This window comes from Populus alba, chromosome 10, assembly GCF_005239225.2.
Source record: "Populus alba chromosome 10, ASM523922v2, whole genome shotgun sequence".
NCBI classification, from domain to species: Eukaryota; Viridiplantae; Streptophyta; class Magnoliopsida; order Malpighiales; family Salicaceae; genus Populus; species Populus alba.
In genome coordinates this window covers 16,154,278-16,172,517 of record NC_133293.1, presented here as the reverse complement: position 1 = coordinate 16,172,517, position 18,240 = coordinate 16,154,278, and the positions used below count along the sequence as shown (strand labels likewise).

At 36.5% G+C, this 18,240-nt stretch overlaps 2 protein-coding genes and 1 pseudogene across 17 annotated transcripts; 1 reads left to right on the top strand and 2 right to left on the bottom strand.

Annotated features, from left to right (window-relative positions):
- Positions 1 to 1,052: 1,052 nt before the first annotated feature.
- Positions 1,053 to 5,236, top strand: LOC118043004 (protein argonaute 7). The gene is made up of 3 exons (XM_035050786.2): positions 1,053 to 1,688; positions 2,174 to 3,407; positions 3,559 to 5,236. Exons 1-3 carry the CDS (start codon positions 1,295 to 1,297, stop codon positions 5,015 to 5,017), a joined length of 3,087 nt encoding a protein of 1,028 aa, XP_034906677.1. The 5' UTR covers positions 1,053 to 1,294; the 3' UTR covers positions 5,018 to 5,236.
- Positions 5,237 to 9,765: 4,529 nt separating this feature from the next.
- Positions 9,766 to 14,113, bottom strand: LOC118043003 (uncharacterized). 16 transcript variants are annotated; one of them, XM_073412195.1, is made up of 7 exons: positions 13,295 to 14,113; positions 12,856 to 12,955; positions 12,418 to 12,447; positions 12,138 to 12,221; positions 11,979 to 12,043; positions 10,393 to 10,491; positions 9,766 to 10,285 (listed from the first exon to the last, which is right to left on the bottom strand). In XM_073412195.1, exons 2-7 carry the CDS (start codon positions 12,948 to 12,950, stop codon positions 10,278 to 10,280), a joined length of 381 nt encoding a protein of 126 aa, XP_073268296.1. In that variant the 5' UTR covers positions 12,951 to 12,955; positions 13,295 to 14,113; the 3' UTR covers positions 9,766 to 10,277. The 16 variants fall into 16 exon arrangements, 7 of the variants coding, with proteins under 7 accessions (XP_073268296.1, XP_073268297.1, XP_073268299.1 ...); XM_073412196.1 differs by having other exon boundaries at positions 13,386 to 14,113; XR_012171083.1 differs by lacking the exon at positions 12,856 to 12,955 and having other exon boundaries at positions 10,393 to 10,498; positions 13,386 to 14,113.
- Positions 14,114 to 15,637: 1,524 nt separating this feature from the next.
- Positions 15,638 to 17,581, bottom strand: LOC118043002 (uncharacterized; annotated as a pseudogene).
- Between the last annotated feature and the right edge of the window lie 659 nt (positions 17,582 to 18,240).

Below are 18,240 nucleotides of genomic sequence, written 5' to 3'. Positions count from 1 at the left end.
TTTTTTCAAAAATTCTAAAATTTTAATGTCAAGTTAAAGCATCATATTAGAATGCTCCATGTAAATTTTAAAATTTTTTAATAACTCAATCAAGAATTATAAATTTTTTTTGCATAAAACTAGTAAAAAAAATATAGATAAAATTTTAACCCAAGCTACATCACACCCAAACCTTTAAGATGCCTCCGTCCACGGGAGTAACAGAACATTTGCATTCATAATAACCCTACTGATGTCAAAGGATTTTAGACACAGCACACATCATGAGGAACGAGGAGGTCTGGATAGCCCCTTCATACCAGGCAACTTTTGCAAAAGAGTCCATAAAAGCGTTGTTGGTAGATGTATGCATCATTCAAGAGGAAAAACCACCTCTGGTTTGGTTGTGTAATTAGGATTGTCGGCAGATAAACACACCATTGAAGAATTAGGGCCTGGAATTGGGGTTTCTTTGAATTCGCACAGGGGCTTCACTTGTAGGCAGGCAGTAGGCACACACCACTAGCAAGAAGTAAACTTGGTAGCTCGGTTTGCTTGTGCTTCTGTCATGTCTCCAAGCCCTCGCCCCTTTTTGGTCCGCAAAGTGGTCCCAATAGATGAAACACGGCTACAATTTAGTCCGAGTCCATTCATGTAATGCAAGTGGATGGCAATGATGGGGATGATCAACAAGATGATGCTAAAAAACTCTGCAGTAAATAAGGAGAAAGGAAAAAGGAAATAAATTGTAAGATGTAAAGGACATGAAAGCCCAGTAGCTATCAGCTGACAATAATTTCCTCCTAATAAAATGTATGCTTTTCCTCACCCCATTTGACTTCAAAGCAGAATCAGGAAAGAAAGGGGTAAAAAAAACAGAGAGAGTGAGGTGAGGATAGTTTTATGGAAAAAGAGTGACTGCTAGTCAATGCATCATAAAGGTATATCAGTAGCCCTACTAACCTTAAGATATGCTTTGTACACACACAGATTGCAATAACTACAAAACATCCTTACCCATTTTATGAGTGGGGCCTTTTAACTTTCTTTAAAGCCAGCCCAGACACCCTCCTTTGAACTTCACTACTTCAGCAACATTAAACCCCTCTTCAGAACCAGACACAAAGAACCTCAGGAGCTAAAACCCGAACTCCTCTCTCTCTCCCTCTCTCTGCCTTAACTACAGTTCCTTCTGAGACACTCTAGCATTGATATCTGCTAAAGGAGCCCATGTCTTCTCTTTCCTTTTGCTTCTCATGAGAAGCAAAGTCCTTTTTTCTCACCGTGTTTTGCTTCGCTCTCTCACAACGAAGTCATGGAAGAGACAGAAGAGTCCAGTGGTAACAAGAAATGCACCACCAAGACCAAGACTTTCAGAGGAAGGACCAACACCCACAAGCATCATTATCACCAGTATCAGTATCAGTATCACTATCACTATCAGCACCAACTCTTGCAATACTCAAATCAATATGGTTTCTTTAACCATAACCAGTACCCCGGTTACTACCCAGCTCTTCTTCCTCTACCTCCACCAATACCTCTCCAACTTGCTCTAACACCACCTCTCCCTCAGAACCATAGCTTTATATCGAAAACCCAGTTGCAGAAACCTTTATGCAAGCTAAATAACCCCTCTCCTCCTCCTCCTTCCCCCTCTCCTCATACCTCCTCTGATACCAAAAGCCCAGCTGTTACAACTTCACCAGGTAACATTACTAATCTTAAACCACCTTCTGTTTCGGAATTTTTTTCAGTTATTTCTTGTTCTTCTTGTGATACCGTTATATGCATGTATGTCCCTTGGAAGTTTATATTTATTGTTTCTGTCCAAGGACTCTAGAGAAGTACTTGTGTTCTTTTGCTTTGAGCTTTTATACTACCAAGTTATTAAATTATGACAGCTCTTTCATTTTAATCTCTTTGGGTACATTAAAGTAGTATAGAGTTATCAGCAACGAGGAATCTAATTATTTACAAAAGGAGAATAATGAAAATATATAATCTAAATGCCAAACAGATTTTCTCTTTTACTTGTAATAAATAGGACTCAAATGCTATAATGTTCTTGATTTTATTCTAGCTCTAGATCTTTTTAACCATTTCTAGATGATCTGGTATGAGACCAAACCATACCCAAGTGATTGAATTTGGTTCCATTTACTTACGGATAGTTTTCACCATGTATGAACAGCTTTTGAGGGGCTTCAACAACAGAAGAATCGGCCTCTTAAAGGAGATGGTGGAAGGAAAGTCATGAGTGCCAACACACAATCACTAGTGGTTGCAAGGAGACCAGATTCTGGTGGTGTAGAAGGATCAGTTATTACTCTCCTTGCCAACCACTTCCCTGTTCAATTCGACTCCTCGCAACGAATTTTCCATTACAATGTGGAAATTTCTCCTAATCCTTCCAGGGAGGTTGCCCGGATGATCAAGCAAAAACTGGTGAAGGAAAATTCAGCTGTGCTCTCTGGTGCTCTTCCAGCCTACGATGGCCGAAAAAGTCTTTACAGTCCTGTTGAATTCCAAAAGGATAGGCTTGAATTCTATGTTAGCCTCCCAATCCCAACTAGTAAGTCATCACTGCCTTTTGGAGAATTCAATTTCTTGCAAGAGAAGCATCAACAACTCAAACTATTTCGAATAAATATCAAGCTTGTTTCGAAGTTGGATGGCAAGGAATTGAGTCGCTACTTGAGCAAGGAAGGCGATGATTGGATCCCTCTGCCTCAGGATTATCTGCATGCTTTGGATGTTGTTTTGAGAGAGAGTCCAATGGAGAGATGTATACCTGTGGGAAGATCACTGTATTCTAGTTCAATGGGAGGAACTAAAGAAATTGGAGGTGGAGCGGTTGCATTAAGAGGGTTCTTTCAAAGTCTACGGCCAACTCAGCAAGGGCTAGCTCTCAATGTGGATTTCTCTGTGACTGCATTTCATGAAAGTATTGGAATAATTCCCTACCTGCAAAAGCGTCTAGAATTTCTTCGGGACCTTCCTCAAAGGAAAAAAAGAAGTTTGGTTGGTGAAGAAAGGAAAGAAGTGGAGAAGGCCTTAAAGAACATCAGGATCTTTGTTTGTCACAGGGAAACTGTTCAGAGATACCGGGTTTTTGGCCTAACTGAGGAAGCTACAGAAAATCTTTGGTTTTCTGACAGGGATGGAAAAAATCTGAGGTTGTTGAGTTACTTCAAGGATCACTACAACTACGATATACAATTCAGAAACTTACCATGCTTGCAGATTAGTAGGAGCAAACCATGTTATCTTCCTATGGAACTCTGTATGATTTGTGAAGGCCAGAAGTTTCTCGGGAAGCTATCTGATGATCAGACTGCAAGGATACTTAAGATGGGCTGCCAAAGACCAAAAGAACGAAAAGCCATCATAGATGGAGTCATGCGAGGAACTGTTGGCCCAACAAGGTGATTTCAAAAGTGCTAAAAGAATGCCCCAGCGAAAGTTTTTCTTGAGTCTCTTGAAAGTTCATTTAAACTAATATTTTCACTCGGTCTTTAGTTTTTTTTAGATTCTTCACTCATTTGTTTCGAACTTGGTAAACCTTTTTCTTAACAGTGGCAGCCAGGGAAGAGAATTCAAACTCCAAATTTCAAGAGAAATGACACGATTGAGCGGCAGAATTCTTCAACCTCCAAAACTGAGACTTGGTGATGGTGGCCATGTAAGAGATCTCATTCCTTCTCGCCATGATTGCCAGTGGAACCTGCTGGATAGCCATGTCTTTGAAGGAACTAGAATCCAAAGGTGGGCACTGATAAGTTTTGGAGGCACCCTTGATCAGAAGTCCAGCATTCCAAAATTCATAAACCAGCTATCTCAAAGGTGTGAACAATTAGGCATCTTCCTTAACAAGAACACGATGATTAAACCTCAATTTGAGCCAACTCAGGTGCTAAATAACGTCTCCCTTCTGGAATCAAAACTCAAGAAGATACACAGCGCCGCATCAAACAATCTCCAGCTGCTTATATGCGTAATGGAGAAGAAACACAAAGGGTACGCAGATTTGAAGCGAATAGCAGAGACAAGTGTTGGTGTCGTAACCCAATGCTGCTTGTATTTAAATCTTGGCAAGTTGAGCTCACAATTTCTGGCTAATTTGGCTCTCAAGATCAATGCAAAAGTTGGTGGGTGCACAGTTGCTTTGTACAATTCGTTACCCTCTCAGATTCCTCGCCTCCTTCGTTCCAATGAACCTGTGATCTTCATGGGAGCTGATGTGACTCATCCTCACCCGCTCGACGATATCAGTCCATCTGTTGCTGCTGTGGTTGGTAGCATGAACTGGCCTGCAGCAAACAAGTATGTCTCAAGAATGAGGTCGCAAACACATCGACAAGAAATCATCCAAGACCTTGGTGAAATGGTGAAAGAATTACTAGACGACTTTTACCAAGAATTGAATGAACTTCCCAAAAGAATTATATTCTTTAGGGACGGAGTAAGCGAAACCCAATTTTATAAGGTCCTTAAAGAGGAATTGCAAGCCATTAGAGAAGCTTGTTCTAGATTCCCTGGTTATAGGCCTCCCATTACTTTTGCAGTAGTCCAGAAGAGACATCACACAAGGTTGTTTCCGAATGAAACTGATCCATCTTCAACTCAGAACCAGTTTTCTGACGAAAATATACCCCCTGGGACTGTCGTGGACACTGTGATTACACATCCAAGGGAATTTGATTTCTATCTATGCAGCCATTGGGGAGTGAAAGGTACAAGCAGGCCAACACATTACCATGTCCTGTGGGATGAGAACCAATTCACTTCTGATGAACTACAGAAGCTGGTTTACAATCTGTGCTACACATTTGTAAGGTGCACCAAGCCAGTTTCTTTAGTGCCTCCAGCTTACTATGCTCACTTGGCTGCATATAGAGGCAGACTTTACCTTGAGCGATCAGAGTGCATGGCTTCCATGAGAAATGCTTCTACAATCTCAAGAGCAGCCCCACCAAAGGCAGCTCCTCTACCAAAGCTCAGTGAAAATTTAAAGAAGCTAATGTTCTACTGCTGATTTTTGTCTAAGTCTAAGCCTATGAATTCTTCAATTAATGACTGGCATCAATACAAACAGTACCTAGCTCCAAATGTAGCGCAGCCCATTTATCACTTTAGCTGGCTAGATGCGAACGCTTAGAACTTGCATGATGTTAAGAACCTCCTCCTCGTAGCAAAACAACAAACCAAGAGTTGTGCATTTCTTTGTCAATGAACTACGACGCATGTTCTTGTTTGGCCGGAAGTTGTCTGAATGGCAGGGACTTGCACAAACAGCGCCATTCTTTATCTTTACTTATTTTCCGCGAAGAAGCAAAACTATTCCCTTAAGATACGAACCAAGTAGATTAAATTGGTAAATTATATTTGCTAAGATACGATTTGTACTAATTATTACATCTTGATGGATGGAAGTGGTTAAAAGACTTCAGGAAATGTGCGACGATGATCACCTGATCAGGAACCAAAGGAAAGAAAAAATACAGCCCATTCAGCCTTCATGTTATGTGCCAGAGAAATTAAAAGAAACAAAGACCAGATATATAAAATACCAAGGAAAACAAAAGAGAGGACAGTTGTAGGACCCGGAAAGAGAAGAAATGGTCCATAAAAACCAACCAGCTCATTTAACAGACAGGATTAGCCAGCCCAAACCCAATTGAATGGAGACAATACTGAGCTCATGAGACAGGGAAAAGGGAAAGATAAATATGGGTCATGAAGTAAAGACAGTGGAGTCTGTCTTTCGAGTTTTCGAGTTTCCCTTTTGTCTCGTCGGCTCTGTCTCTCGCTCACTGTAAAACAAACAAACATTATATCTGATGACGCACCAGCCAGCCATTGATCTTTTCAATATCATCTGTTTTCTTCAGAGAGTATACTCTTGGGAGTGGGACTGCACGCCCCACGGAACAGAACTCAGCAAAAGACCAGCCCCAATACGGGACCAGTTATGCATGGTCCCACACAAAATCTGACACGTGTACCAGCCTGATATTTACTGTCATAACCTTAACGGGCAGAATACTTTTTAAAATCTATTGAAATGAATTTTTTAATAGTGGTATTTTTTCTATATTTTTTTATTTTTAATATTAGTATTTTAAAAAATATTATCAATTAATTTTTTTTTAAAAAAAAAAAAAACTCTTAAAAAACATAACTAGAAACGCCTTCTTGGAGTTGATGTCACTCTAATCAATTAAAATGCTCACTTCCTTTGTGTTTTTTGTTTAGTAAAATTCGTTTCAATAGATTTTAAAAAATATAAGTATACACAACTTATAAATTTACAATTCTGTCTTTGAAAAAACTTTTTTTTTTTTTTTTATCTCAAATTATAGGCTCATGATTGTAATGTTATTCCTCAACAAGTTTTCCTCCTATTTTTTTTTTATTGTTTCAGATAAAAAAAGGTTGATTTTATTCTTCGACGGTCTTGACAAGTGATAAATATAAAGCCTGGATTTTAATTCAGTTCATTCCTCCTCCTCCCCTCCTCCTCCTCCTCCTCCCCCCCTCCTTCCTTCTTCTTATTTCCGCCTTCATTGTAAGAAATGGTATGAAATTGCAGAATACCCTTCAGGACATGGAAAAAATTACCCAAAAAAGAACCACGTGATATATCATCAGGAGCTATAACAGGTCATATATAGCCGTTTAATTATTTGGTATATCTAGTTCAGCAGCTGCAAGTTTCTCGTCCTCATTAAGCTAAATGAATAGTGCATGCCATCAATATTCTGATTTCGTACACACAGAACTGGCCAAGCTCCTGGTAAAGTTCCTGTTGAAGTATTGCAATAATTTGTACTGTATACATGCAGCAGGCTCCTCTCCTGAGAAAATAGGTAGAATATTTAAGTTAATGGTGGGACTTAATTATGATCAATAAGCTGTGCTAACCATAGTGTTTGGGATTCATGTATACATTAAACAAAACTCTTGCTACTGCAATCTGCCCGCTGATCACCGGAAAGTTGGCTCGATAAGGGCGGAGAGACTGCCTCCATTATATGCATGATCCGGTAAAGAAAATAAAGAGCGTCATATAACCACATACATGGGTGGCTACGCAGCAGGGAAAAAGAAAAGAAAAGAAGAGCATAAATGTCCTTGATATATCTGAAGTGGCCGTGAATTGATTCCTTTTGTCGGCGAAAGCAAACCTTTAATTGATTAATTCAGCTCTGCTGCCACACAAACACAGCGATGCACAGCCGCGGCCGTGGAGAGTATTAATAACATAAACAGTAGTAAAAACAGCCTATAAAACAAGAAGTTATTTTCTTTCATTTACCGGTCCCATCCCATCAGTTCAGTCCAATCAAGGTTCTTAAAATGATAGCGATGCGCTTGTTGCTTTCCACTACACCGCACTGTTGATGACCCGATGGGTTAAATCATGCGTTGCCCAATGCATGAAACAAGCGATGTTGGCATCAGCTGTTTGGTGATGGCTACGAGTGAATTCATCTCCTCCGTGCTGTCCAATCCCAGAGTTGCTTCTTTTCACGATGAGGCATCTTTTCTCCCACTGGCCTCCATCCTAACAAACAAACCCTATTTCAGGTGGGAATCATTCTAAGGTCCAGTTTGCCAGTCACATGCCGGGAAGGGAAAAAAAATTGAGATGACTCTTCATCTTTTTTCTATTTGCAGTTTTTTTCAATAAAAATATGAATAATATTTGCTCATAGCGATAAGAACACTCCAAGATTACATCTATTGTTCACTAAGAATCAAAACCATAATTTATATATAATAGTCATTTTAATATTTTATATTTGTGATAATTTTATTGTGGAATATTAATTTTGTGGAATATTGTTAACTAAAAACATATTTATACTATATATATTTGTAATGAAAATTAAATTTATGAAACTAACTAACTAAACATGAATATGTAGAAAATATATAATTTTAAACTTTTACATCACAAACTAAAAGGTGCTTGTACATAATATTTCGTTTTAAAAATGATGAAAAATTGTAAAAAAAAAAAAAAAACAACAAAGAATTTTTAAAATATGTTTCTTAAACTTGGTATAAATTTTAAAAATTAAAAAAATTAGTTTTTCGATTTTCTAAATAAAAAAAAAATGTATTTGAGCATGACACTTCAGTTTATTTTTTTCTTTAACCCTAGTTCTTCAAAAAGAAAATAGAGTGCCAGTGTATTTCTGAACAATATATATAAAAATATATGTTTTCACTTTTTTTTTGCTTTTTAGCACGCATAAGATGTCACTCCCCCTTCAAAGGCATCTCTAATGGATGTGCTAAATAAAAAATTAAATATTAAAAAAAATATTATTTTAATTTTTTCATGTTTATTTTACAGTACACTTTAATAAAAATGCTAAACAAAATGCAAATTTTTTTTTCCACAAATATTATTCCTACATATCTCTCAAAAAAGTTAAAAAAAATTAAAACCAATAAAGTGAATCCACAAAATAGTTAATGTAGAAAAAAAATAATATCAAACTTATTAAAAAAAATTAAACACTGATTTTTCATATTTTAATATAATTTACTTTTCAAATAGTTTTTTTCTATTGAAGTGTATACATATAGTAAAAACACTATATTTATATTATTTAAAATATTATTTTATCGATGTATCTTGGTAGTTTTACCTGTTAGCTAGTAGTAGGATAGAGGTTCTGACTCCTGAGTTTAACAATACAGATGGCCTTAATTTTGCTGCCTGTGCCTGTGCCTGTGCCTGTGCCTGTGCCTGTGCCAGCAATAAAAAACAATGGATATCAGGTTCCCTGTAATTCTGTACAAAATTTGTATTGCCCGGCTTTTCTACGTGTGAACCTCAATGTCCACAGAACTCACACTGCTGGCCCATAGGCCATCACTAGGTTGGCGCCGTATGGGAGGAGGTAGCAGATGATCTTTGCTCAGGGGTGCTAGCAAGCTTGCGAGTCATTGTTAAGGTACATTTGCTTTGCGAAAAATGTTTTTTCTTAAAAAAACATTTAAAAACCCAAACCCATGGATGCTAATAAAATATTTTTCTATCAAAAATATTTTTCTAGGATTGTATAATTTGTGTGTATTGAAAAAATAAATAATTTTTAATTTTTTAAATAATGATAATAACATGAAAAAAATTATGTTGTTAGTAAGAAATAGTAATAATGGTAATGTAATGATTATAACAGTAATATTTTATAATACTGATGAATGATAATAGCGGTATAATAATTGTAGTGATGGTGGTTATAAGAAGACAATTGTTATAACATTGGATAACCTGTTTGAGAGTGTGGTTAAGATTGTTTTTCAAAGTACTTTTTATGCCAAAATGCTTCAAAATAATATTTTTTATTATTATTTTTTTAAATCAGCGCATCAGTATGAACCAAAAAATATTATTTTTTTTATAAAAAAAATTAGCATTTAAATTTGTTGGAAATGCAGGTTGGCCCGCATCGTAATGTTGATAGTTATAAGAAGATAACTGTTATAACTGTTATAACAGTTATAATTATAATGATAATAATAGTAAATGATATGATGATAATTGTTATGATAATAATAATATTGAAATAATAACAGTAATAATAAAAACAATGATGAATTGATAGCTAATCAAGTGATAGTAATTGATAATGATGGTGATAATAATATTGTTGTTGCCACAATGATAGTGATAGCTAGCTAGGGATGAAAGTGGTGGTTTAAATTATGATGTTGTTGGATACTAGGAATTGATAATACTAAAAAATTATGAAAATTAAAATATTTTTAAATTGACAGTATTTAGAAGTTTATTGAATTTTCCTTTTCTTATTTTTCAATGTTTGTTTCACAATGAAAAATGGTTGAAAAACAGGTGTCAACTTTTGTCTAAAAAATATTTTCCATATACCATTTTAAAAGATTCAGCTCCTGCCCACATGGTTCTGTGACTCCTGGGTATTCCGTCATTGCCGCATGGCTTTTACAGCATTCCTGGTGGTAAATAAACGTTTGCGGTTAAAACGGTTAAAAGTAAAATCAGCAACGCTACAGGAGGGACAACTTGCAGAAGTGAAAAATAACAGGGACGCGACTAGGTCAAACTTATCCTCTAGATCCCTGAATAAGAATCTTTTGTTTTTCACTTTCTCGGACATCACTTTCCATCAAAGTTTCCCCGTGTTGATTATGAAAGAAGGGAAAGTCGTAGCGGTACACTTTTATCTCTTAAATATTAAAAAACACGCTCTGGTAACGATTTATCTGCTGGCAATTGGAGTAACTCCCGAATCCCCTCACAAACCTGCATGCAACAATGATATAGTTCTCAAACCCCAAAAAACTATCAAGAAATGCTAGAAAACATATCATCACGTGCTTTCAGCATGGGCATGTATGGTTAAAACTCACATCCAAGAAAAGCCCTCGGTTCACAAGTCATTTCAGTTGTATAGTTAAATGTAATGTTTATGCCCCACCTTGGTTCACGAGTCATCAAAGGACAGCAACCTGTCTACTTAAGAAAGATGAAAAAAAAAAAAAAAAAAAAAAGATGAAAAAGGACCCGCTGAAAGCAGTTCCTAGGAGCATTGAGATGTTTCAAAAGAAAGTGGAGTGACTTTTTTATTTTCTTAAACACCAAGATGATAGAAGGCAACCGACATTCATATAATTTTTAATTTTAAAATTTATAAAATTAATTAAAGGAGACAAGAAAACTCGCCCGAATATCCATATTAATCTAAGAAAAATAAACTATCACTAAAGAAAACCTAAATATTCCTGCTACTTGAAAATGGCTACAGTGATGATATAGCCACACACAATGGCAAGAGTGATGATACAGAGAGACACAGATGCATCGACAAGGAAGTGAAGGGAAGATGCAAAAGCAGATGTATTATGCAAAAGCTTTTAAGATCTTATAGTCTCATTCCATTATTGAGCTTGCATAATTAGATCACAATGAAACAGAGCCCTATTCCAGCATCCCCGCCCAAGGGTTCATCAGGATTAATGCCAATAAGTTGTAACCGTGGCCAAGCAAAATGTTCAAAGAGAAGAATAATCTGGCAAGCACCAACTTCTGCCTCGGAGGCACTTTGAGGTCCCAATATATGCTATTAACACAGGATTTAATCCATGTCATCTCTTAGTTATCGTAATGGAATCCATAGGACTTGTACAACAAGCTTTTCTTTTTCTCTTCTTGTTTTATGGTAGTCCTATGGACTAAATACGTAATGACAAATGAGGTTCGTCATAACACAGGATTTAATCCATGTCATCTCTTAGCTATCGTAATGGAATCCAGAGAACTTGTACAGCAAGCTTTTCTTTTTCTTCTTCTTTTTTATGGTAGTCCTATGGACTAAATATGTAATGACAAATGAGGTTCGTCATAAAAAGAACTGATTCTAGATAGCTCATGGTGATAATAACCAGCAAGGATTTCTTTTTTCTCAGTCCTAACATCAGCAAGTTGTCTTGTTATTTAGGGGTGTTTGTTTTACTTAAAATATTTTTACATCCATGACATGTTTAACATATTTTTCGAAGTTTGGTAAGTAATGACATGAAATATTTGATGGTAATGGATTCTTGGCAGAAAGATGGTGGCAAAGTTGTGGTTGAATGATGATGCCAGTAGGGTGGCGGCAGCAATGATGGTGGAAGAGAGGAGGTGGTGGTGGTGGTGGTGGTGGGATGCCATTGATAGGGTGGCGGGGTGTGGGGTGGCGTTTAAAATAGTTGGATGATGGTGTAAGTAAGAAATCATGAGTTCCGTATTATCCATGAAATATTTTACGGAATTTTATGAGCTAAAATAATTTTCTAAGTTCCTAGATCCACTTCAAAATATTGTACATTTGACCATTTTTCTATAAAATATTTTATGCAAAAACAAATGGCCCCTAAGTTTCTATCTTTGCAACATGTTTCTAGGGGAATAAACTTTAAACAGAGCTTTGATTAACCAAAGAGAAAGTGCATACTTTGCCAGGTAAACTCCACATGGAATCCAAGTCCAACATCCACAAATATGCGGTGGGTATCTGGCCTGATATGTAAATAATACATGGAGTTCAGAGAAGGAATATATCGATACAGCTACTGAAAGGTGTAGTAGAGTACTCAAGGCAGCAAGCACTTACACATCAACTTGCATGTACAATACGGAGCCAAGGTTGACCATCGTACGCTGTTCTTCTCTAAGTTCTCTATGTTCCTTCACAAATCTGAGCTAGAAGTAAAGAGTCAAGCAGATAATGGGACTACCTGGGATCAGTAATTGAGTTGCGAAATTCAATTGAAAGACACCCGATGCCCAATGGCCTCCTTTCAATGCACAAGGAAATTTTGGTTATAAGAAAATGGGTACTGACTACCCGCTATTTAATCTCCAAAGAACCATGAATAAAAAGAAAAGGATACAACATCTTTTGTTGCTCAAAAACCTTGTCCCTGCAAAATAAGAGCATGAAAAACACTCAATAAGCATTCAACATAGCAGAAATCATAAATCTCTTTCTACTTCTCAACTTTCGATCCAACAAATTAAAGAAGCAACATCCTAAGAATTTGATGTTAGATAGAATCAATTTTTTTAAGAATTCTTTTCGCATAGAACAGTTGTAAGCTTAAACAGGAATCTACTTGTCCAATTAAAGAATTCTTTTCGCATTCTTTCTCACTTAAACAGTCGTAAGCTTTGAGATTTTAATAGCAGTAGCAGAACCTATGTCTGAGATTACAAAGCAACCAGACAAGCCAAAACTTTTAAAATAATTTGTTATCATTTTGGTTCACGGTTGCTAAAATGGTACAAAGAGGCAATTGGTAGTAATAATTAAAAAAAAAAAAAATTTATACCGTTCAGCAATAGCGCGAACAAGCTGTGGTTTCAAATGGCCATCAAAAAATTCCTCGACTTTATGAACTTTTTCCTGTATGTTGCTATCCATCATTATCCCTGTTACAAAATATAGTCAAACTTATTAAATGACCTCCGAAAGAAGTCACTCTTCTTATATAAACTTGCACGTAAAATATAAAAGTTGACGCAAACCAGCAGCATCTTTTACAATTCCAGTCAAAAAGAGGACATGGGTATTTATTTGATTAGCCAAAAAAACTCACATATTTCAATCAAATTGGAAAAAAAACAAACTTTTCATTTAGACATTTTGTCGAACAGTCTAACCGCGTTATCAACTTCAAGCACCCATGTTACTATAAAAAAAACAAGAACTAGAAGAAGTAGAAGAAATAACTATTATCATACTTGCGAGTATCCTATACAAGTACTTACCCCTAACCACAGCTGCGACAGGAAAGCAGAGATTATAGAGTTTTTTCAATCCAATCCAAGTACAGCACCTGTGAACAACTGGTATACAAACCTGAAGTAAGGATACCTGCTGCTGCTGATTTGGGAAGTTATTATTACTCGGGTTTTCTTTCCTTCTTTTATATTGACAAAAGGCATCCCCTGTTTTTCAACTGAAGGGTAGCCAGTCCAGCCAAAAATGAACGACACGCCATGATTGAGAGTAATGAATGACATGTCTTCCGCTGTCGTGCTTGGTTTCTTTTGCTGCTAGGCTAGAACCAAGCCGTTCGATCAGCTCTTAGAGAAGGGATTCCAATCTCTTACAAAATTCTAACACTCTTCGGAATCAAATTTCACGATAGGTTTCTGCTTTATTTATCAGTATCACACTGATTTTTTTAAAGGCTAATCTACTTTCTTTCTTCTTTTTTCCTTGCTTCGCGCATTTTTGCCACGTGGAAAATGGCCATTTATTTGCCTTTAATATAATGACATAGTACCATTTTTTAGGAGCATTGATGCTCATAACTCTGTCTCGTGTCATCACTCCCGCTGAAATTGAGGGCAACCTTTTTTCTTCTTTTTTTTCTTTGCCGCTCTGTTTTCGTTTATATAAAGGGAGTGTGCTAATCAATTTTTTTATGTTGCTGCAGAGATGCCATTTTGCTGTTTTCCATTCTACTGCGGTATAAATTGTGATTTTATTTTATTTTTTTCTTTTTTTCTGAAATCATTTTATTCGTCTTCCTTTCCTAAGGTTTCACTCTACTTCATCTTCATATTTTGCAGGAAAGAAAAGCAAATCAACACATCAGAAAACTGTTCATCCAATTTACTCGACCCATCCGGTGGATCCTGGAACGAAGAACACGCATGTTGAGAGGGGATATGGTGTCGAAGGAGATCAAATACCAGAGCCAATAATCCCTTCCCTCCCAGTAAACTCCCAAGCAGATAAAAACATTGGATGCAGCAACTAAAGGATGTACGAATGGACGATGGCTGTGCCCTGCTAGACTTCCATATCACTAGAAGCATGGCAGGCAACTCTAAGAATGACAAAGGTGTTCAATAAACAAATGAATTAAAGCAACATGCACTATCTGATCCAGGACCTTCTAGCATTAACGTGAATTCTCAAGAACTTCAACAGACTATCAGGCAGCAAGGAGAAGCATCAACCTATCTTCAACAAGAACAAATCAATCTTGAGGGTATGGCTTATAACATTTAAGATCAAAGTTTGCTACCAGCTAAATTGTATACTTTCCTTGCTTTTGGTATATAGACCATCTAGATGCAAGAAATCAACTTGTTTCACTTATTTCGTTAGTTTTCAGGGAAGAAAAATCCAGGAAAGGTGAATGAATGCCCAAAGCATCGGCATCCAAAGTGACCCTGAAGGGTCAAGCACTGAAATACCTGTGAAGTTGTGCAACAATAACAGTGAAATTCCAGGAAGTAAAGACTTGGTTCTTAGAGTTGACACAACAACAAATCATCTAAAGGGCATAAGAATTTGGGACGGTGACACTCAAGTGGACTTCCTTATTGTTGAGAGCGAGGATCAAGGAGTTAAAGAACCAAATGTTCAGCAAAAGCCCCATGCAGGACGAGCAACAGCTTATGTTCAATAAGAACAAATAGCTTTGATACTTATAATGAAGTTATGGTGAAAGATATTCGAGAAGAAATGAAACCTATTGAATTCAATCATCTTGCTTCCAGCCGGATGGAATTTCGGTGATGTTCACAGCATAAAGAGCAATTCTCAGAGTTCTGGTGAATGAGGCACTGAAACTAAATGAATAATAAATGAATCCCATAATACGTAGAATGGCTTTCAAATTGAAGATGTGTTTCTTACAAGCAAATAAACTTAGAGATTTTCTGTTTAAAAGATGTTTTGCTTTCAAACATGCATCTCAAGATGATAAGATATTCCATTATTATAAAAGAAAACCTAAGAAGTATACTTCAAAATCCTTCCCCTGAGTTTTCCAGCAACCAACAAGAGTAACAACAGCTACAAAAGGACTTGAAAGTGAAAGAATCAGGACTCGGAATTATTATATCACTAACTGCCCATATCAATGCTACGATGCTTAGATAATATATATGAAATTATACACTTCCTCAAAATGTCAAAAGAAATCAAAATTAATTCTGAGCAAAATAATATCCAGTGGCTTGACTGTACCGCAAACCGACACAGGTGAATAATCAATTTCATTTGGTCCATCAGGCACTTCCAACATTTCAAACTTATGCACAATGTCCTCGTGAGGAAAAGAATCCATATAACTGGCAAACTCCATCCAATACAATGAACAGATTAATTTATAGAACTCAAAATATCAAGTCCAATTCACGTTCCATAACAGGCAGTAAATCTTTTGATGAAACATTAACAGTTTGATAAGTGAAATTGAATAATTAAAAACAAATTTGACTATCCATGAATGAAAACACCATAGGCAAATGACAAAAATTAACTAAGGACTATATCTTTATACAACGGTACTGTACCCATCAAACTTCACATGCCTGTTCTGATTTCGTTTTCATCTCCTGCAGAATACTAAAAATGTGATATATAGCATTCCAGTGACATTTATAAAGAAAACTAGATAATCATCTGAGGTAAGCACCAGCCTTAAATCTTTGCATGCTAATGGCTAGTGAAAAGTTCCCATGAGAGTTCTTTAGCAGTGGTGAGAAAAGCAACGTAACCATAATTTTCTCACATAAGTCCTGCCTTCATTAACTGGAGAAGACTCTACAATGGTAATCATTTCACATGATCACATCATGGAGTACCCGCAGATTCAGCAGAAACAGTGACTGCTTCTAAAATTGACTGGCATTCATCATCCGAGGTTTCCATATTATAAGATCTGCAACTATAGTAGAAAACTGCACTCATCATCAAATCAATAAGCACCACAAATGAATGCATAACAACTAAAAGAGGACCTTCCCAAATCCTGGAAGACCCATCTCCATAACTCAATGTCTTCACCCTATGCTCAAACAAACCTTCTATCATTGCCATCCCAATTGTTGATCCAAGAAATATCAGAAGACCCACCTGAGTCTGTCCCCTAATTAAAAACACTTGACCGGAGCAGTGCCTGCGGGCCTGAAACATCTTCCAACATACAGACCACGACAGCAGTCTTGCAAATAATAATCGCATTTGCAAAAACAACTGAGAAAGCTAGCCCCGCTATTATTGCAGCATATAGATTTAACTCTTGCCAAAACCCAATTGCCGAAAATGTACTGCAGGCAGCTAAAAGAAGAACACAGAATAATGTGAGACAGCCAACAATCACCAAACTCGACCACAAATACGTAGAAACAACCCTTCTCCAATTTTTTACTAATTATCACCAAAAACTTTGAACCGTCGACATTTTTCTTCGAATAAGTGCAATCTACAGAATAAACCACCGCAGCTCTCGATAACAAAGACAAGGTAATAAACAATGGGAAGCACATGGCAGACGAAACAGCCATCTCGGAAAAACGATGACACGACTGTTTGATAAAAGGCCTCAATGGGAGTCCACTGGATTTGGCAACCAACAAAAGCCTAATACTCAATTTCTTAACAATAGACTGATCAACCAATACATTTGACAAAAGAATGGCAGATACTGGGCAAATAAGCAAAGCAGCGATCGTCATAAACGACCATGAATTACATCGGAGAATCCTCACTGTTTCTCTCAGGATCTCCAACGCACTCATTGAATGGAATTGATGATTATGCCTATCACTAAAATCAGATGATTCAAGCTCAGAGTTTTGCAAATGGGTTTCTTCAGATCCCTCCTTTTTTAGCTGATCCAAGCTCATTCTAGGAGAAGCTGTACTAGAAACCTCCATCTTGATGTCGATACATACACAGTGTCTGTGTCAGTCTATTGGATCTTGAGTTAAAATCTGCCTAGCAATGTAACACGCAAAAAAAAAAAAAAACAACTTGATTTCGCTTTAACGGTCAATACGAGGAGCATGGAAAAGAGAGGATCAGATAGCGAAAAAAACCTGGGAACTTTGCAATATGATTGTTGGATTTGAAGGGAATTCACGAGGATTTCACAATTGTGAAGGATTCTGGTATCGAAGGAGAAGTCGGTGGATAATTGGCGTGAATGGAATGGTGGGGTGGGGTGAGTTTTCCAATAGCATGATATGTGGGACTGGGAAGCAGTAGAGGGTTTGCATATATATTTTTTTCCTTTGAAGTTGAAGATGTTTATGCTCGAGCTACAGTTTTATTGGATTGGATGGGCGTTACGTCAGAGTGGTAGAAATAATAAATTTAAAAAGAAAACCACGGACGTCCCAGAGGAAATAATCAAAGAAAAGCAGTCATTAATCATATCCTTGTGATTCTGATTATCATTGTAATAATCATGTCTTATTTATGCAACTCATGTTAAGTAGTGAGCCAGAATTGCGAACGTAAGGATTTGTTAACTGTGTTTAATGGAAAGTATTTTTTTGTTGTTTAATTTTTTTAATAATAAATAAATATAAAAACGTTTAAAAATAGCTTTCAAGAAATTATTTAACGGATCCTATTTTGATTAATCAAATATTTTGTAAATTATAGCAATTAGATGATCCAGTACAATTAGATCCAATAAATATCTTACTACCTTGTTAATAAAAGAAGAAAAGTGCACGTGTAAAAAAAGTTTCCAACACATACACAATTAATTGGTCTCTCTTGTAGAGAAAAAAAAATAAATGTAAACTTTCTCAGACATTTCAAGCATGGTATTCTTGAGATAAAAATTAGCTAAATGTTAACATTTTAAGTTATGCTATTCTCATCAATATAACCAAGTAGAATAAAAATAAATAAAAGTTATTGTTGTCGAGATAATTATGATTTTTTATTTTTTATA

What these genes read in the sequence shown, in the direction of transcription:
- LOC118043004 (XM_035050786.2), top strand. Translation starts at nt 1,295, where the DNA reads ATGGAAGAGACAGAAGAGTCCAGTGGTAACAAGAAATGCACCACCAAG. An exon ending in AGCTGTTACAACTTCACCAG is followed by an intron (nt 1,689 to 2,173) that starts GTAACATTACTA and finishes ATGTATGAACAG; the next exon opens with CTTTTGAGGGGCTTCAACAA. An exon ending in GGAACTGTTGGCCCAACAAG is followed by an intron (nt 3,408 to 3,558) that starts GTGATTTCAAAA and finishes TTTTCTTAACAG; the next exon opens with TGGCAGCCAGGGAAGAGAAT.
- LOC118043003 (XM_073412194.1), bottom strand. Translation starts at nt 13,549, where the DNA reads ATGTCATTCATTACTCTCAATCATGGCGTGTCGTTCATTTTTGGCTGG. An exon ending in AGCAGGTATCCTTACTTCAG is followed by an intron (nt 12,448 to 13,385) that starts GTTTGTATACCA and finishes CTTATTTTGCAG; the next exon opens with GGACAAGGTTTTTGAGCAAC. An exon ending in TGTGGAGTTTACCTGGCAAA is followed by an intron (nt 10,492 to 11,978) that starts GTATGCACTTTC and finishes TTAAGTAGACAG; the next exon opens with GTTGCTGTCCTTTGATGACT.